Source organism: Lactuca sativa, chromosome 2, assembly GCF_002870075.4.
Source record: "Lactuca sativa cultivar Salinas chromosome 2, Lsat_Salinas_v11, whole genome shotgun sequence".
In the NCBI taxonomy this organism is placed as follows: Eukaryota; Viridiplantae; Streptophyta; class Magnoliopsida; order Asterales; family Asteraceae; genus Lactuca; species Lactuca sativa.
The window spans coordinates 171,764,721-171,781,911 of NC_056624.2; the positions used below are offsets into that span (position 1 = coordinate 171,764,721).

The following is a 17,191-nucleotide window of genomic DNA, read 5'->3' on the forward strand; positions in this document are numbered from 1 at the left end:
GTTCTTCATTGTTGGTTCCTGCTTCTTTAATCCAATCCCACCCTTTGGTTTCATCAAAAATAACATCTCGACTCACGATTATTTTTTGTGTTACCGGGTTAAATAACCGGTAAGTTTTCGTACCCGATTCGAAACCAACATATACTAGTGGTCTTGATCTTGCATCCAACTTCTTTTGATTAACCGGTTCAACTTTTGCATGTGCTAAACACCCAAATATACGAACATTTTCTAAATTCGGTTTTCTTTTATACAACTTTTCGTATGGAGTTGTATCACCAAGGACTCTTGTGTACACTCGATTGATTAGATTTGTTGAGTGATTTACTGCTTCTCCCCATAAGTAGTTTGGAACATGCATTGCCTTCATTATACTTCGTGTCATGTCCATAAGAGTTCGGTTTCTTCGTTCCACAATTCCGTTTTGTTGTGGAGAGTATGGGGCGGTGAGATGGCGTTTAACTTCGTTTTGCTCATAAAAAGAATTAAACTCGAGAGAGGTAAACTCACCTCCTCGATCACTTCTAAACACTTTCAAAGGCTTTCCAATTTCATTTTCTACCAAAGCTTTGAATTTTTTGAAGTGTGTAAACGCCTCACTCTTTTCTTTTATGAGATAAATCCACATAAATCGTGAAAAACCATCAATTAGTGTAAAAATGTACCTATTTTGACCCTTGGTTGCCGACGTGATCGGACCGCATAAATCACCGTGAACAAGCTCCAATGGTTGTTTCGCTTTGTATGTCGTCATGGTTGGGAAGGACTTTCTTGTTTGCTTGCCGACTAAGCACGATTCACATAATTGATTCTCATGATCTAATTTCGGTAACCCTTTGACTAAACCCTTCTTGGACATCTTTTTCATTGACTCGAAATTGATGTGCCCAAGTCTTGCATGCCATCGCCACGCATCTTCACTTAGTCTTGAATGAAGGCAAATAGGAACTCCAATTTGTAATTTTATTTTATAAAGGCGGTTTGAAGTTCTTTGTACTTTCATTAATAAGCAATTATCGACATCGTGTATGGTTAAATAGTTGTCTTTCATTCGAATATCACACCTGGCTTCAGTTGCTTGTCCGAGACTTATAATGTTGTTTTTGAGATCCGGTATGTAGTAAATCTCCGTCATCAGCCTTTGTTGACCTTTCTTGCCTTGGAAAAGTATAGCACCTTTTCCCTTGATTTTTACACACAAGTTGTCTCCAAATTTAACCCTCCCGGTTATGCCTTCGTCAAGCTTGGAGAAAAATGACCGGTTCCCCATCATGTGATTGCTCGCCCCATTATCCAAATACCACACATCGTTTTCTTGTGAGTCGTATCGAGACGGTATCACCTTCTCTTCATTCAAAAACACGGTCTCGTTTAAAAATACGGCCTCGTCGATATCGTCATATTCAACAAAATTACTTTCTTGTAATTTTTTGATTCGGTCCGGGCATTGAGACGCAAAATGGCCCGGTTTATCGCACCGGTAACAAATAATATTGGAGCGGTCCTTTTTAGGTTTGCGGTTTGTTTCAGAATTAGAATTGGGCTTTCCTCCTTGGGCTTGTGTTGTTTTATTTTGGTTATTTCCGTGTGGGGCTTTATTGGATTTGGGCCCATTTGAATTTTTTGATCCAGCAGACCCAAACCCAGATCCTTCTTGCTGATTATACCCACCCGATCCACCAGCCCCTTTCCATTTGCCCTTCGTCGCTGTATTCTTCCGATTCGAGTTTCCACCATGGTCGACGAACAGGACCCTCGTCTGACCTTCACCTCCGGTCTCGTCCTCCTCCCTAATCCTTTCTTCATACGCCTTTAGCCGTCCTACTACATCTTCAAATCCGATGGTTTTCAAGTCCAGTACCTGCTCTAATGATGCGACGATGTGGATGAATTTTGCCCTTGGTAGTGATTTCAAGAATTTCTTCACCATTCTTTGTTCATTGATCGATTCACCTAGTGCGGCTGCCTTGGATGCAATTCCAGACAGCTTTCCCGTGAAAGAGTCGATCGAATCTGACTCAGTCATCTTCAAACGATCGAAATCAGACATTAAGGTCTGTAATCGTGCCTCCTTCACGCGGTCAGCCCCCATGTGCCTTGATTTGATTGCTTCCCAAAGTCCCTTGGAAGATTCTTGTTCACCGATTTGGATTATTAGTTCTTCAGGTATCGATTGATAAATTAAACCTATAGCTAAATCATCTTTGTCTTGATTTTTTGTAGTTCCAGGATCAATTATCTCCCAAGCTTTCTGAATCTTTAATACTACCTTCATTCTCATTGACCACACCGTGTAGTTTGTTGACGTGAGCATAGGGCACTGAACAGAGGTTGATCCAATTTCTTTCACCCTCACCGAAGCCTCTCCATCCCCTCCTGACATGTTGACCTACTTATCAACAGGTAAGATTTGATCTCACAGCTTCTTGTTTCTGAGGCTCTGATACCAATTCAAGTTAGAAAACACAAATAATCAAAATATCTTTTTGATTAATAGGAAAATTGCTCAAAACCTATATTGTGTTTTTGTGTACAAACCATATCTCGGTATCTATACATATATACTCCTAAACTACCAACTTGTAGAATAAGATTACAATTAGGAAACATGACTAACTTGCCATATTTATTGATTGCTTGGTCTCCAAGGTCCTACGTGACTTAGGATTCCAACAATTTTGTTGTTTAATTATTCTAACAATTTTTTTTAATTAGAACCTCTAATCATGTTACAATTAACTCATCCCTATGAACGTACAGTATATATTAGAATCACATAACTAAAAGCTCATATTTCACAGTAATATTAAACCAACTTTGTTATATCACGTTACTTTTTAAAAAAAAAATCAATGTCGTCAATAACCTAAATGTAATTTTTTGTTTATTAATTTTTTTATAACGGTTGAAAGATTATGCAATTGAGATAATTACAAAAAATAATAATAAAAAAAATCTGGGTTTTCCGGTTCTAAACCCATTTTACCCGGTTCCACCTTACCCACTTTCCTATTTCCGGGTTTTTTGGTTCTAGACCCACTTTACCCGGAACCGAACCGGAACCGGTTCCTATATACCGGTCCGGTTTCCGATTCTAAAAGATCTCGTTAAACGGTTCCGGGTTTTCCAGGTCCAGGTCCATCCGATCCGGTTTGGGACCCACTTTCATCCCTAGGATCGATGTTGCTTTTGGTTCTTAATTTGTATCATCGTCTTCAAGGATTAATCACTAAAATGATAAAAAAAATGGATACTGGTTACGAGATAATTATCTTTTAAATATTTATAATAGTTTAATTATTTATTTGATAAATAATATTCGCAAAATATGTTCTCTTTTTATGAAATGACATCACTTCGTATAGAAAAAGTTTGCTGTTTTTCAAAAGAAAAAATTTGTAGGAGATACAATCGTCTAGAAAAAATAAATAAATTTTAAAAAGTCCATTTTGAAAATTTATTTTATCAAAACCTTCAAACATGGTTATTATTATTATTATTATTATTATTATTATTATTATTATTATTATTATAGAACAGTGATTTGGAAACACTCTAATCTACTTTTAAATTTCGCATGTCTCATACGGGACTTGAATGTGTGGCTACATCACACCTGCATATGTCCGATGCCCAAGTTGGAGAAATTTGGTGGTTAACCACCGTGAAATTTAATCGTTTTTTTTAATGAAATGGTTAAATTGTGTGTATATATTGAAAGAATGATTGTAAAATGTTGACGAGGAAAGTGATGTGGCGTTGACATGATATGAAATGTTGAAATGATAAAAGATTGGTATGTCTTATGGTCTAAAGTACACTTTTGGTCTAAAGTACACTTTTGTGAGAGGTAATATGATTAGCACCCATGCCATTACCATTAATTACTCCTCCCTTTACAACCTTTGCATATATCATATGGATTTGCATGTTGTTCTTAATAACATCTCTAATATATGGTTTAATGAGAGATTTCAATGAGGTGGTAAACCTAATTATCATTCAATAGACGAAATGTTATCATTGTGAGATGTCATTTTTAATATTCAATGGATTTAGAATTTATTGACCATTAAACTTTTCACTTGGAAAAAGAAAAGTTATCTAATTCATAAATAAATGTTTAAAATATATTTTATTCAACTTCTTAGAGTTCAAAACATTCACAGATGAACAAATTAAACAAAACATCCACCTTTTATTATTATTATTATTATTATTATTATTATTATTATTATTATTATCGTTTTATTGACATTAGGTAACCGGCTAAAAGTATAAATGAACAAATTAAACAAAACATCCGGTTTTACTAGACCTTAAACATGTACAAAGAGACATTTTCGTGAAAATTTAAGGGTCTTTATATCATTTTCCCTTACATATTCTTTATTAAGTTATTGTCATCTCCCACCCTTATGAACGGAAAGAAAGAGAATCGCTTCCTTATCTTCGATAATTTCCTGGTGATATATACTTTTTGTTCCGAATTGATAGTCCACTTTTGACTTTTGAATTTTTTTTTCAACTTGGACCTTAAATATTTTTATTTGTGTTATATATTACTTGATAAAACTTATAACAATGAAAAAACATTTAAAATACAATCTATTCATATATTTTGCATCAAATATTATCTATGAAACACAAAAATATTTAAGGTCAAAATTTTAAGAAAAAAAAACTTTAAAAGTCAAAAATAAACTATCAATTTGAAACAGAGATAGTAAATGTTTAATCTTGAAACTAGCAAAATATAGTTATTTTTATGTACTTGCTATAACCTATATTAACATTGGTAAAGTACATTAAATAAATCAAAATATATATACGATAAGAAACTTTTAAAAGGAATAACATCACCTTCAATCAAACAAATTTATCTCAAACTCTAAAAACAATTATTACCAATACACCTAAAACTACATCAAATCTCTCACAATAAACAATTAACTTCTTTTAATAAAAAGCTCACAAAAAGATTTATTAGTTGGCTTCAACAAATTATAAACAAATCCTCCAGAAATTGCACCAATGAGTGGACCAAAGATGTACGCCCAAATCCCCTTGAAGTTAAGCTTCACAATAGCTGGTCCGAGACTCCTTGCAGGATTCATCGATGCTCCAGAAATTGGTCTAGATTAATCAATTATATATAAATCTTTAAAAAAATCAAAATTTTAAGTTAATTTAATTCATAAATATATCAAGAAAACAAAAAAACCAACCCTCCCACAAAGACATTTAACATAATCGTCATTCCAACTGCAATCCCTCCATGCTTCTTTATCTGCAACTTTGAATCAAATATTAGTAATAAACAAGAATATTTTATTTTAAAACAAAACAAGCCAATTAAAAAAAATACCGCTCTATGATCATTAGTAGCACCCGAAATTACAAACATTAGAATAAACGTAATGATGATCTCAACAATAAACGACTGTGTTGTTGATGCAACTGGTGTAGTTCCAAAAAATGCTTCTGGAGTCACATCCATTATCAACGACAATGTTCCACTTGCAGAAATCGATCCTAATAACTGTGAAAATATATAAAAAATAACCTGCAAAGAATTGTCATGCATGTATGTCTCTATATATAATGCATTCAACAACTATCATAAAATTAATTATTAAGTTAAACAGCTTTTAATTAACAAAATACCTCTTGAAACGAATGCAACCCTAAAAGAGACAAAGTAATAGTGACAGCCGGATTAAAGTGGGCTGAAACATGGCCGACGGTGTAAATCATTGCCATGACGATCAAACCCCAAGTCACACAAATTCCGGGGAAAGTTACAGTGCCACCATAAAGCTTATTAACGGCGACAGATCCACATCCGGCGAATATGATACAATATGTTCCGATGAATTCTGCTAACAACTACAGCATGCGTTACATTAGTTGATTGCATTCATAATTATCGATATATGTATATCTATATATACCTTTTGAGCTAAATGTATTCTAGGGTTTGTGGAGACCATCAAAGGAAGAAGATTGCCGTTTTCCATATTTGAGATTTGAGAATCATCAAGACCCATGGTGGGAAGAAGCTAGTAAGCGGAAAATTTTGAGAGAAATCAGATTTCTTTTTTTATAAATTTTGGATTAGGTTTTGAAGGTCCATGAGTATGGCTTATATAGAGAGAGAAGGAATAGTAAATCCGTTATGATTCTAACGTTTATTTTTTAAGAGATTGAGAGTGGATAAGTTATCTTTGATGTTTATCCATGAAGTCAAAATTAGTTGTAAACTTTTTTCTATAATCACTTGTAATTCGGACATTATAAACTACTATCCATTATATATCATAGATATTGCTTTGAAATTATTATTTGATTGCGTATTATTATTATTATTATTATTATTATTATTATTATTTTATAAAGATACAAAGTGGATTTATGACACTTATATGTCAATAAAGAGTTATATTTGCATATGTTATATTTTATATTAACTTTTCTAGTTCATTTTTATTTTTAAACTTCTATAGAGTAGAGATATGATGATATCTTTATATTTACTTATTTTTTTGGTTATATTGGTGGCATGCAAATTATATCAAGTAATTATTATAATTGATAATTTGTATTCATAAGAATCATGTGTGCTTATGATTTTGAATAGTCTGCTAACGTTATCAATTTATTGATCAATTTTGACCAACATTTTTTTTGGAAAGTGATTTTCTCGTGAGTCGTGACCTAAAGTGGTAAAAATTGAAACGTAAAATAAGTTTTTGGTAGTCTCATTTTGTTTATTTTGAGTTTAAAAATCTTATATAAGCCAATTTATTAAATTATTTTAAATCATTTTTGATCCTTTTATTCCGATAATCATGCGCGAGTTTTTTCTGTTAAATGGAAAATTTGCAAATTTAAGATTAAAGTGCTTCTACGACTTGAAGATAGTAGTTTTTATTAATATAGTTTCACGTTATGTTAAAAATGAATATTTATTACTACGAAGGTGCAATTACATGTATGAAGATGATTAAATTATCAGTGACTAAGGGAATGTTTGGGGAACGAGTTTATTACTTAATTATCGGTTTCACACCGTTATAAGTTAAAATAGTGTTTAGATAAAAACAACTTATAATGGCAAACCGCTAACAAATCAATTTTTTATAAGTTAACTCATTCTAACTTATTAGCTGATTAAGCTAATAAGTTATAAACTAATAAACAATAAGCTTTTTAACCAAAAATCCTCTAATTATTTGTAACTATTGGTGGGGAAATTTTGCACATTACAAAAAAGAAAAAAAAAATCATATAAGCTACTTTAAATAGTTATTTCGTATAGCTTTTATATTTATTATAATAAGAAAAGTACATAATAAATAAGTAGATGTATCGCTCAATATTATGAGGTTTTTAAGTTGAGAAAATATCTTAATTAATATAATGTGCTTTTAAGTTGGCGTAGAAATGATAAAAAATAATAATAATAATAATAATAATAATAATAATAATAATAATAATAATAATAAGTAAAATAAATAAGAAAAAAAAAGTACAAATATACAAATATCGATGTTCTAAAAACATCATCCAAACTAAACTCATTATATCATTCTAATAGTATGATACTATGATGGATGGTAGAATAGAGGATGCCATCATAAAAAAAAATGTTCGTAATAAGTTGTTTCATTTATTATAAAATTTTCAACTTACATATAATGTTGAAGGATATATATTCAGAATATAATGCGGAAATCAATCTATAAAACATAAAAAGGGACAATTATATATTGTCATTGTTTACAAAAAAAAAAAAGAATGCAAAACAGTCATATGATTTAATGAAATGAAGTCCTAAACCTAGTATGTTTTTTTTATTTCAAAGTTTTTATCTTACTTTTTATAGGAAAGAAAATTTTTTGATTCCATAAAGAAGGGGAAAAATCAGAAAAAGAAACAAAAGATGTCAGAAGTGGGATTTGAACCCACGCCCTCTCTCGAAGACCAGAACTTGAGTCTGGCGCCTTAGACCACTCGGCCATCCTGACTTTGATGTTTTATTTGTGCATATCTAATATATAATTTGAAAATTCCAATTTCGAGATATCAAATATTATTCATGATTCCTGTAACAAGAAAACCGTGGTTAATTTGGTATAATTTGTTGCATAATAAGAATAAACTTTTTTTCTAAAATTTTATTCTTTATGTATAAATATTTAAATGGACAAATGCTTTGACTCCAAGTTCGTTTAACGATGGGTGTATACCGATCATATCTGACACTAAATTTATTAATTCTTTTTGTACAAATAATATTTATTAAATAAAACTCATATAAAAAAAAAACTAACTAAATTTAAAAACATATGAAATCTGCAACTTAACGGATGATTTGGAGAAAAGAAGAAAAACAAATCTATAACATATCTTAAATATTACTAAAAGAGAAACCTTATGACATCATCTTAAATAATCTGGACCATTGATTGCATTTCAATCTTATTTTTTCACCCTTAGATCAAATTGCTGACATCATCATCTTTATATGGAATGTATTTAATTCCAATAAATGTTTTTCAATCATCAATCAATAACTTACATTCATTGAAATGGAATGTATTTAATTCCAATAAAAGTTTTCCATATTTTACCTCTTGAATTTTCAGTTATGAAGATTTTAATATGGTCAATTTTAAAAACATATTACTAACAAATCATTTCAATCAAGCCTTAATATCAACCATTAATATAAATCCGTTTATATTAGTTAACCATTAATATAAATCTTTTTTTTTATTAGGAAATCATTAATACCGGAAAATCATATTCAAATTATCACATACATATACGATTCATCATTGAATCTGCGACTCACATTTATTTTCAATCGTTTCTTTTCTTCAAACCTTCTCCTACAACATCGTTAATATTGCTTATAACTTCCATCATCATTCTCTGCTATAAACATTCGCTCTTGTGCGCTAGAAGGTCAGTACCTTCTTTCGTTTTTTATATTTTTTTCGATTATTTTTTGTTCCCATATCAAATGTATGTATTCATATATTTCGATTTTCTTTGTCACAAATTACATGAAATCAGTTAACTACTTTTCTGAAACTTTTCAAATAAACATGAAAAGATATTAGGTACCTTTAACAAAACAAAAATTAACTATATTGGGAACCGACATTAATTACGAAAATGTTATTTTTATATATTAGAGATAATTATGATTTTTTTTAGTTTTTATGTCATAAGAATCCGGTTAATTTTGGCATGATTGTAAAATATCATTGAAATTATTATGTTTTTGTATACCATATCAACCCACTTTTTTTATCTTTATATAATAACAATAAAATTTATTAATTTACACAACAAATATAAATATTTCAAATTTTGTAATATTATTATACCTTACAACATATAACTCCCTCCAAAATAAATTTTCGCCAGTAATTTCATCCATAATTTCAACAAATTTAAATTTGTATTTTCTTTATATAAATTTTTTTTAATGATCCTGATTTTTTTTCTCCAAAAGTATATCAAACATTTACGTCTTAGATAATGCTACCCTATTATAATTGTTATTTTCTAAAAATATATCCGTTTAATGAGGAATTTGATATAATAAAGGAAGTGAATGTTAATTAAAATGAGATATATATTCCATAATTATTACATGAGTTTATTAAAAAAATTAATATCAATGTGTAAACATTAAGCATTTTTAAAGTGAAATTTTAAAATACATACAAACGATGATGTTGTACAATGAAATATAAAATTGAATAGACTGGAAAAAAAAACACTATTAAAGCAGTCAATCTTGAAAATATATAGTTATGAAAAATTATAAAGTAAGATAAAAATTATAAGATATTAGGAGATTTGTAAAAAGTATATTTAGTAAAAGCGTTACTGTTATTAGAAAAAATAAGACCGTTAAGATTAGTGAAAATACAATATATAAACTAAATTATCACAATAGTAATGAAGTGTCATTATTTGATATTTCATGTAATTGAAAGATATATCAAATTACATTGATGATATACTAAAATTATTCAAAGTTGCACCACAACTAATACAAAGTTATTGCGAACACCAAATAAATAAGAACAAACATAAAAGCTTACATTTATATTCATAATCAATTTAAAATAAATCAATCATGATTTAAAAAAGAATCTCCAATGATGATATACTAAAATTAAATCTATATAACATTTAACATTTTATAAATTATATTACATAACTTTATTTGAATAAATGAAATAGTTGTCAATATTTAATGTAATAGAAAAAACGGTATATTGGTTGTTAATATATGTTTAAATTAGGTAACATTATTATGGAAGAAGCGTCTAATTAAAATGCTTATAAATATATAAATATCATAACTATATGAGACGAGGAAAGTCGTTCAACTAATAAAACAAAAAATAATGTCTACAAAGAGATCTTTCAATGATTATATATATTTATCGTTTTCAATGTATTTTCTACACATTTCAATAATACCAATAACCATATATTTTTTTATAATCATTATACAATATCTATAAACGATTATATGTTTTTTTATGCGTTTCCCGCGGGCTATAATCTAGTTACCATATTAAAAAAGAAACTATACTATAGTAACAACCTACAATGAATTAGAAAACCAACATATGATATTGTTACATAGTAAAAGTTATTACCCAAACAAACAGTAACTATAATCCTACAACTTTAAAATACGGCTTTTATCACTACAAAGCCACTAGCAGCATCACAAATCACTTGCTTTTTATACTAAAAAAGTCTACTTCATGAATCATCATCATTCATTACACACACCTTCCACAAACAAAACGGAACTTTATCCATCATTCTGCAATAAACATAAGAAATCATCAACACTCTTCAACTTTAAAAAAAAAAAAAAAAAAAAAAAAAGAAAATCAAGTTTGCTGACCTTACAGATACAGAGCTCGACTTATTGTGCAGAAAAAGTGGGAACTTGACCATGAAACATGGCAGACATTGCCACCCTGAAAATTACAGAAACCCAAGTGGGTTGAGGTTAAATAAGTCAATATACATAAATGATCAATCTTTTCCATACTCAAAACTCAAAACTTACTGATTCTCAGCTCGCATTCTCTTTTGGGCATTTTTCTTGTTTTTATTTTTCCTCTTCTTACCAGTAACTGGAGTCGATACTGGAAGTGAAGAAGCAGCAACAGTTACAGGTGGCAGCAAGGCCTCTGAGTTTATTGGTTGAGCTACACTATTACTACTATTATTAGAAACCTGAATTGCAGGATTATAAGGCGCAATACTTGTTACAGAAATCGAGGGGGTTTGTGCCAAAACATTTGGAGTTGGTGTTTGTGCCATGACTGTAGGCATTGAAAGAGTTTGAGTGGGTGTTTGTGTTACAGGGATAGCAGTGTCTTGTTGAACTACATTAGAAAAAGTAGTTCCAACAACAACCGGAGGAGTCTGTATAGGCACAGGAGTAGTTTGAGTGGGTGTCTGAATGGATTGGATTAATGGGGTCTGTGCCAAAACTGTAGACACTGGGGTGGTGGTTTGAGTGGGTATTTGTGGAGTCATTAAGGGTGGTGAGTAAGTTGGAAGTGTAGATGTAGACACTGGGATAATTGGTGTTTCTAGGGTTTGAGTTATGTTTACAGGGGTAGAAGTAGAAGTAGTAGTAGTAATGAGTAAAGGGATTTTGGTTACTTCATTGCTTTTTGCCTCATTCAATGCAACAAGGCCATTTACCACATTGGTGTCACTCTGAGCAATTTGAATATCCTTTGTTGGAATATGATTGAACTTAGACTTAATTATCTCTGACAACATGATTCCTGTTTCAGACTCTGCACAAGAATCAAGAAACAGTAACAATTATGTATGTGAGTTTTGAGTAACAAAATGGTAAACAACATATAGAAAGCTAGGTAAAGGTACCTAAGTATTTCAAAATAACAGCACGTGCTGCAGACTGTTCAGCTTCCTTCTTGCTTCTACAGTCATCTCCAGTAAAAGAAGCGCCATTAAAAACCAAACAACAACGGAAAACTGGAGGTGATGACCCCAATTGAGTTGTCTGATAAGTCGGTCTCTGTGTATTCATCCTCACAGCATATTCCATAAGAATAGCCTTGCAGAAAATTTTATCCTGAACATATATGTAAAGGGAAATTTGTACATTAAATTTATATACTCAAATCAAAAGCAAGATTCAGTGTATGCACAAACCTCACAAAGATGATTCAATGCTTCGTCTTTTAGCTTCTGTCTTATAGCAAAAAGTGTGAATTTAGAAGCATCTGTCTCGGCCAGTTTACGGTTGTGAAATGTGTTTGGGGATGTGTATTTCACTCCATCAATCCAAATGGTAGTTCTGAATTTTGGTTGATGTCCAGCTCCTTCATTGTTAGTTTGATATACTGGAACTTGTTTCCTTAGCTTTTGAACCTGTTCATTCAGAAGACGTTTGTATAATTGTTGTTGCATTCCTACAAACAAACCAAACAAAAAAGGAATATGAAATTAGATCATATCTTAGCTATGTTATATTGTTATTGTGATATACTTATACTACACATCAAGTTTAAGAAAGACAATGTTCTTGTTTGTTCTTGGTTGTAGTAATTGATTCTTGACCTTCACTTTCTGATATCAGCCAGAAGTCCGATTAATTTATAAGTTTTTTGAAGTGAGTTTGACTTGTAAATTTTACCATACAGCTACAAGATCAGAACTTTCCTGATGTTTGACAGCAGATAGCTTTTTCCATATAATATATCCATTGATGAGGAAAACAACATTCATAGTCCGTTCAATAGAAGGATGTGATGAAATTTCAGAAGAGCCATAGAATAGAATGAACTCAAGTACTAGTTACATAATCGTTACACATGTTAATCGTTCTTTGCATGATGACTGAAAACAGAATCAAGAACAATAAAAATTGTGCAACTTGTAAAGGTTAAAATACTCTTAGATAAGTCATATCTTGAACATATCTTAGTTAATTATGTACGGGTATGATTTTTCTTTTACTGATAAATCACTTCGCATCTCAAGAATAATGAAAAATTATGAAAAGAAACGAGGTTATTGTACTTGCATTCTCAAAAAACTTTTCACAGAGAGAGAGAGAGAGAGAGAGAGAGAGAGAGAGAGAGATGAAGAAGAAGAGATGATAAATCTACCGGTGGCTAAAGGCTGAGACGAAGCGTCGACTTTCTCCGGCTCCGGCATCTCTATGTGTCTGGTTTCTCAAGTACTTGACGACGGCAGTGGTGGTCAGACGAGGGTTTTCACGTAACTGGTGTACTTGTGAACAATGTGAGGAATAAGCGAAAGTTCAATTTAGGGATTTTATATTTTCAGGTCGAATGTCATTAATTCCAACATTGAAGATGAACTCTTATTTGAAACTATTCATAACAACCCTCTGTTATGTTATTTTAACAAAAATACACCCTTCATCATTTGGGTGCTTCATGGAATGGCCCCCTAGAATTGTTCAAAAGACAAAACTGCTCTTATATTGAAATCCATATGCAACATACTCCAAACATGGAAATTGCATTTTTTATATATATGTATAAATAGTAAAGTTTGATTAAACATATATATATATATATATATATATATATATATATATATATATATATATATATATATATATATAATGATACCATAACTGATGAAGAAGAAATCTTTTTTTACCATATACAATTTAAGCTATATAAAAACAAAGAAAAGGCAAAGATATTGTTTGTTTAAATACATGGTATATCATAGTGTTATAGTGGTAGATTTGATTGTCGTAAAAAAAATAGAAAAACTAGAGGGGCATTTTGTGAAAACGAGACGCAGAAAAGCCCTTTTGATCATATGGAACAGAATGGCAAATGAATAAAATAGTTAATATAATTGAATAAACCAAATAATGAAACTAATTACTATCACTTTATTATCGTATTTTGTTACATATTGTATCATTATTCCATGTTGATTGGTAGGTAAGACATAATAAATGAATGAAATAAATAAAAGTTTTGTCTTAATTGATAATCAAAGTTTCAAGAATGTCACTATTTCGTCATCAAACTTTTAATTTTGATAATTAAGCCACTAACCTATCATTTTTGCTTCAATTTACTTGCTATTTCACGTATTCTCATTTCTATAAATACTTATGAATTAGTTGACCATCAAAGTTATGAAAATCGTCACCATTTATCCATTTAAGTTCAAATCATGATTATTAAGGCACTGAAAAAGAAAAAAGATTTTAAATCTTAACACCGAGCCAAAAGAAAAAAAAATACTCATAAAGAAAAATAAGACCAAAAGATACACAAATAAACAAAACCATCCATGTAATCACATGGAACGGTCGATGCACCCTAAACGAACTAGAAGTCAAACGACTACTAGTCAAACAAAAGAACTACATCACCAGCCTTCCTACCAAATCAAACCATATAACTTGCTATGTACTTGGCTACTCGAATAAGAATACAAGCACCAACAAAAATGACGTCCAAAATGAGATGAACCGAGATAATGAAATACATGCTCAAAACTTTGGAAGCATAATCAAACTAATGGCAAACCAGTGGAAAACACAAATGAATCAAGATCCTATCTCTTAGATAGTGGGAGTTTTAAACAAAACTATGTTGTTCCCTATTTAAGTGAAACCAGGAAAAATGAAATAAATAAAATTACTAGTTGTCGGTTGGGTCATGTATACTATTGTAAAACTCGGATAACTCGATCGAGTACTCCTCGTGCTCAGCTGTCTACAAAGGCGAGTTTTTCCTACTTGACCAAGAGAATCACAAGTCTTTCAAACTCAATACAACTCAGACCGATTCAACCTAAAAAACAATCACTTTTTAGACTAAAGTATGGTTAAACTAATAAAATCGGTTCAACATGAAAAAATAATATTAAATGACTAAAACCAATTTAAACTTGTAATAAACCAAGTCTAAGATTTTAATCGTTAACATTTTCCCTTAATAACTCCATTCAATAATGTTGGAGTGGGAGATAGAAAAATGTATTGCTTAAACAATCCATAATAAACCTTCCCATCACCCTTCCCTTTTGTAACTAACAAAAATCACATAACTTTTACTTTGATTCCAATATGGGTTAGGTATAAATAAATTTATAAATCAACTAATTAGGTTGTTAAAACCGATCAACCATTTTGATCAAACATTATAAGATAGGCCCTACAAATTTTTCAAGATGATTCCTAAATTTTTTCCTATATAACTTAGTATAAGATATGAAAATTGAGGTGGGTCAAGTGACCCACCTACCATCTATGTAAACTCTCTTAGACACAAAAGATGTCACACTTATCCCTACTTACATTTCCATGTAATGATCATTTAGTAAAATTAATGTCCTCATTGCCAATGTTTAGATAAGGACACAAGGAAAAACATAAGATATTGATCATACTTATACAAAATAAAAAGTTATACCTTATGGAGGATCACCCCCTTACGTTGCCTCAACACCAATTATGGGAACTCCTAAGAAGAAGACGAAATTTGTGATAAACTACAACTAACCCATACAATCCTCAAAAGGACTAATGAATCTGTACATTCTGACCGATCACATAACTTGCACTAATTAATAGCATTTCCTTGGAAGAAGACCACTCTCTAACGTTGCTCCACCAACAACTTAGAAGAAGACAACCATAACACTCCAATGGTTGTTTAATCGCTAAATATTGATAATAATTCATTTCAGTCATCCGAAGAAAATAAAGGTCTTAGGAAACAAGTACCATACCTTAATGCAATTGGGGCTCTTATGTATCTCACCGATATATACTAGATATGTCACTTCTTTTCATATAAATTTGCTAGCAAGGGTTTGTGCATCTGCAACAATGATGTTTATTTGAATGGTTTAGTTCGATCCCATTCAACCAAGTCAATCCAATTTGATTTTCGATTGGAATAGTACAAACTAAATCAAAATCCAATTTGAACAAATTATAATCTAGTTGGATCAGTTTTCACAATTCGGATTTCAAGAGCCTACACATTTTAAAAAATAAATACTTTAATATTAACAAACTTTAGTTATCAAGATTAATGTCCACCTAGTTAACTTAGTCAACTATATGAAAATAAGTAAAAAGAACCATGCTAGTTGTGAACTAGAAATTTAAAAAAAGGTACAAAGTAAATAGCTTCAAAATGTAGTATTATACATATAAAAATTGCTACAATTAAGCTTAGTGTAGAAAGAGTTGTTGGTGATAATAATAATAATAATAATAACCCAACTTTAGAATCAATACAACTCATTTTGACTTCGTTTGGAGTATATAGTGATAAAGCTTGAACTTTAATATATGAAGATAACGCAACATGCAACATGACGATATGATGAAATGTATACCTCCAAAATTTTGTGTACTCTCGTATGCTTATAAAGGACAGACAAATTAAAGTAAAATATGTGCAATCTAGTTGTAATGCAACAAATCTTTTTACGAATACTCATCCTAGTATAATAGTTAGAAAACATGTCAACGGTATCAAAATGCGACATGTACACAACACATAATGAGTAATAGATATGCAAATGAGGGAGTCAACTATAGTACATTCTTTTTTCCTTCACTAAAGTTTTTCATGTTGAGTTTTTGTTAGCATGGTTTCTAATGTGATGGTATATCAAAGACTCAACGTTGAACTCAAATTTATTATTAAAAAAAGTGATTATATGCAGAGCGTTATTTAAATTTGATCTAGTTGATTAGGGATCGACCAACCAAATGGATTATCAATTTTAAACATTTTTAATTATGTACTTTCTATTTTGATGATACGATGAACAATATATAACTCTATTTTGTAATATAAATAGTAATTAATTAAAAAGATTTTTAATTTCAAACACTCTTTATTTTTTTAGAACGGGTCACACACTTTAATCTACTATTAAAACTACCTATTAAAATATAACACTTCACGATACTATTAGACCAAATGTCTTTTAATGAAAAATACTTTATTTGAATACAAAATTCTCTAAAAGTCTTATTTATGCCCATGAAGCTTTAGTTTAATTATGGTAATCTTATTTTAATTTAATGAACTTTTACTGTTGAGAAAATGATCATAATAGCTAATTTTCCAAA

The 17,191-nt window shown here is 30.4% G+C and overlaps 2 protein-coding genes and 1 non-coding gene across 5 annotated transcripts; all 3 read right to left on the reverse strand.

Annotated features, from left to right (window-relative positions):
* Positions 1-4,838: 4,838 nt before the first annotated feature.
* LOC111900266 (probable aquaporin NIP-type) lies at positions 4,839-6,113 on the reverse strand. Of its 2 annotated transcripts, XM_023896145.3 has the most exons (5): positions 5,955-6,113; positions 5,668-5,889; positions 5,369-5,566; positions 5,229-5,290; positions 4,839-5,136 (listed from the first exon to the last, which is right to left on the reverse strand). In XM_023896145.3, exons 1-5 carry the CDS (start codon positions 6,048-6,050, stop codon positions 4,950-4,952), a joined length of 765 nt encoding a protein of 254 aa, XP_023751913.1. In that variant the 5' UTR covers positions 6,051-6,113; the 3' UTR covers positions 4,839-4,949. The 2 variants fall into 2 exon arrangements, with proteins under 2 accessions (XP_023751913.1, XP_052624470.1); XM_052768510.1 differs by having other exon boundaries at positions 5,229-5,566.
* Positions 6,114-7,946: 1,833 nt separating this feature from the next.
* Positions 7,947-8,030, reverse strand: TRNAL-CAA (transfer RNA leucine (anticodon CAA)). Its single transcript has one exon. It is a non-coding gene; the product is annotated as a tRNA-Leu (tRNA).
* A 2,597-nt stretch (positions 8,031-10,627) lies between these two features.
* On the reverse strand, positions 10,628-13,395 carry LOC111900265 (double-stranded RNA-binding protein 2). Of its 2 annotated transcripts, none has more exons than XM_023896144.2 (6): positions 13,206-13,395; positions 12,247-12,506; positions 11,956-12,166; positions 11,120-11,864; positions 10,957-11,027; positions 10,628-10,867 (listed from the first exon to the last, which is right to left on the reverse strand). In XM_023896144.2, the coding sequence occupies exons 1-5, from the start codon at positions 13,252-13,254 to the stop codon at positions 10,973-10,975; spliced, it is 1,320 nt and encodes a 439-aa protein (XP_023751912.1). In that variant the 5' UTR covers positions 13,255-13,395; the 3' UTR covers positions 10,628-10,867; positions 10,957-10,972. The 2 variants fall into 2 exon arrangements, with proteins under 2 accessions (XP_023751912.1, XP_023751911.1); XM_023896143.2 differs by having other exon boundaries at positions 10,952-11,027.
* Positions 13,396-17,191: the final 3,796 nt, after the last annotated feature.

Coding starts and splice junctions, on each gene's coding strand:
- LOC111900266 (XM_052768510.1), bottom strand. CDS start 6,050: ATGGGTCTTGATGATTCTCAAATCTCAAATATGGAAAACGGCAATCTT. Junction 5,890..5,954: donor GAATACATTTAGCTCAAAAG/GTATATATAGAT, acceptor CGCATGCTGTAG/TTGTTAGCAGAATTCATCGG. Junction 5,137..5,228: donor TTAAATGTCTTTGTGGGAGG/GTTGGTTTTTTT, acceptor TGATTAATCTAG/ACCAATTTCTGGAGCATCGA.
- LOC111900265 (XM_023896144.2), bottom strand. CDS start 13,254: ATGCCGGAGCCGGAGAAAGTCGACGCTTCGTCTCAGCCTTTAGCCACC. Junction 12,507..13,205: donor GTCTCAGCCTTTAGCCACCG/GTAGATTTATCA, acceptor GTTTGTTTGTAG/GAATGCAACAACAATTATAC. Junction 11,028..11,119: donor AGAATGCGAGCTGAGAATCA/GTAAGTTTTGAG, acceptor TGTAATTTTCAG/GGTGGCAATGTCTGCCATGT.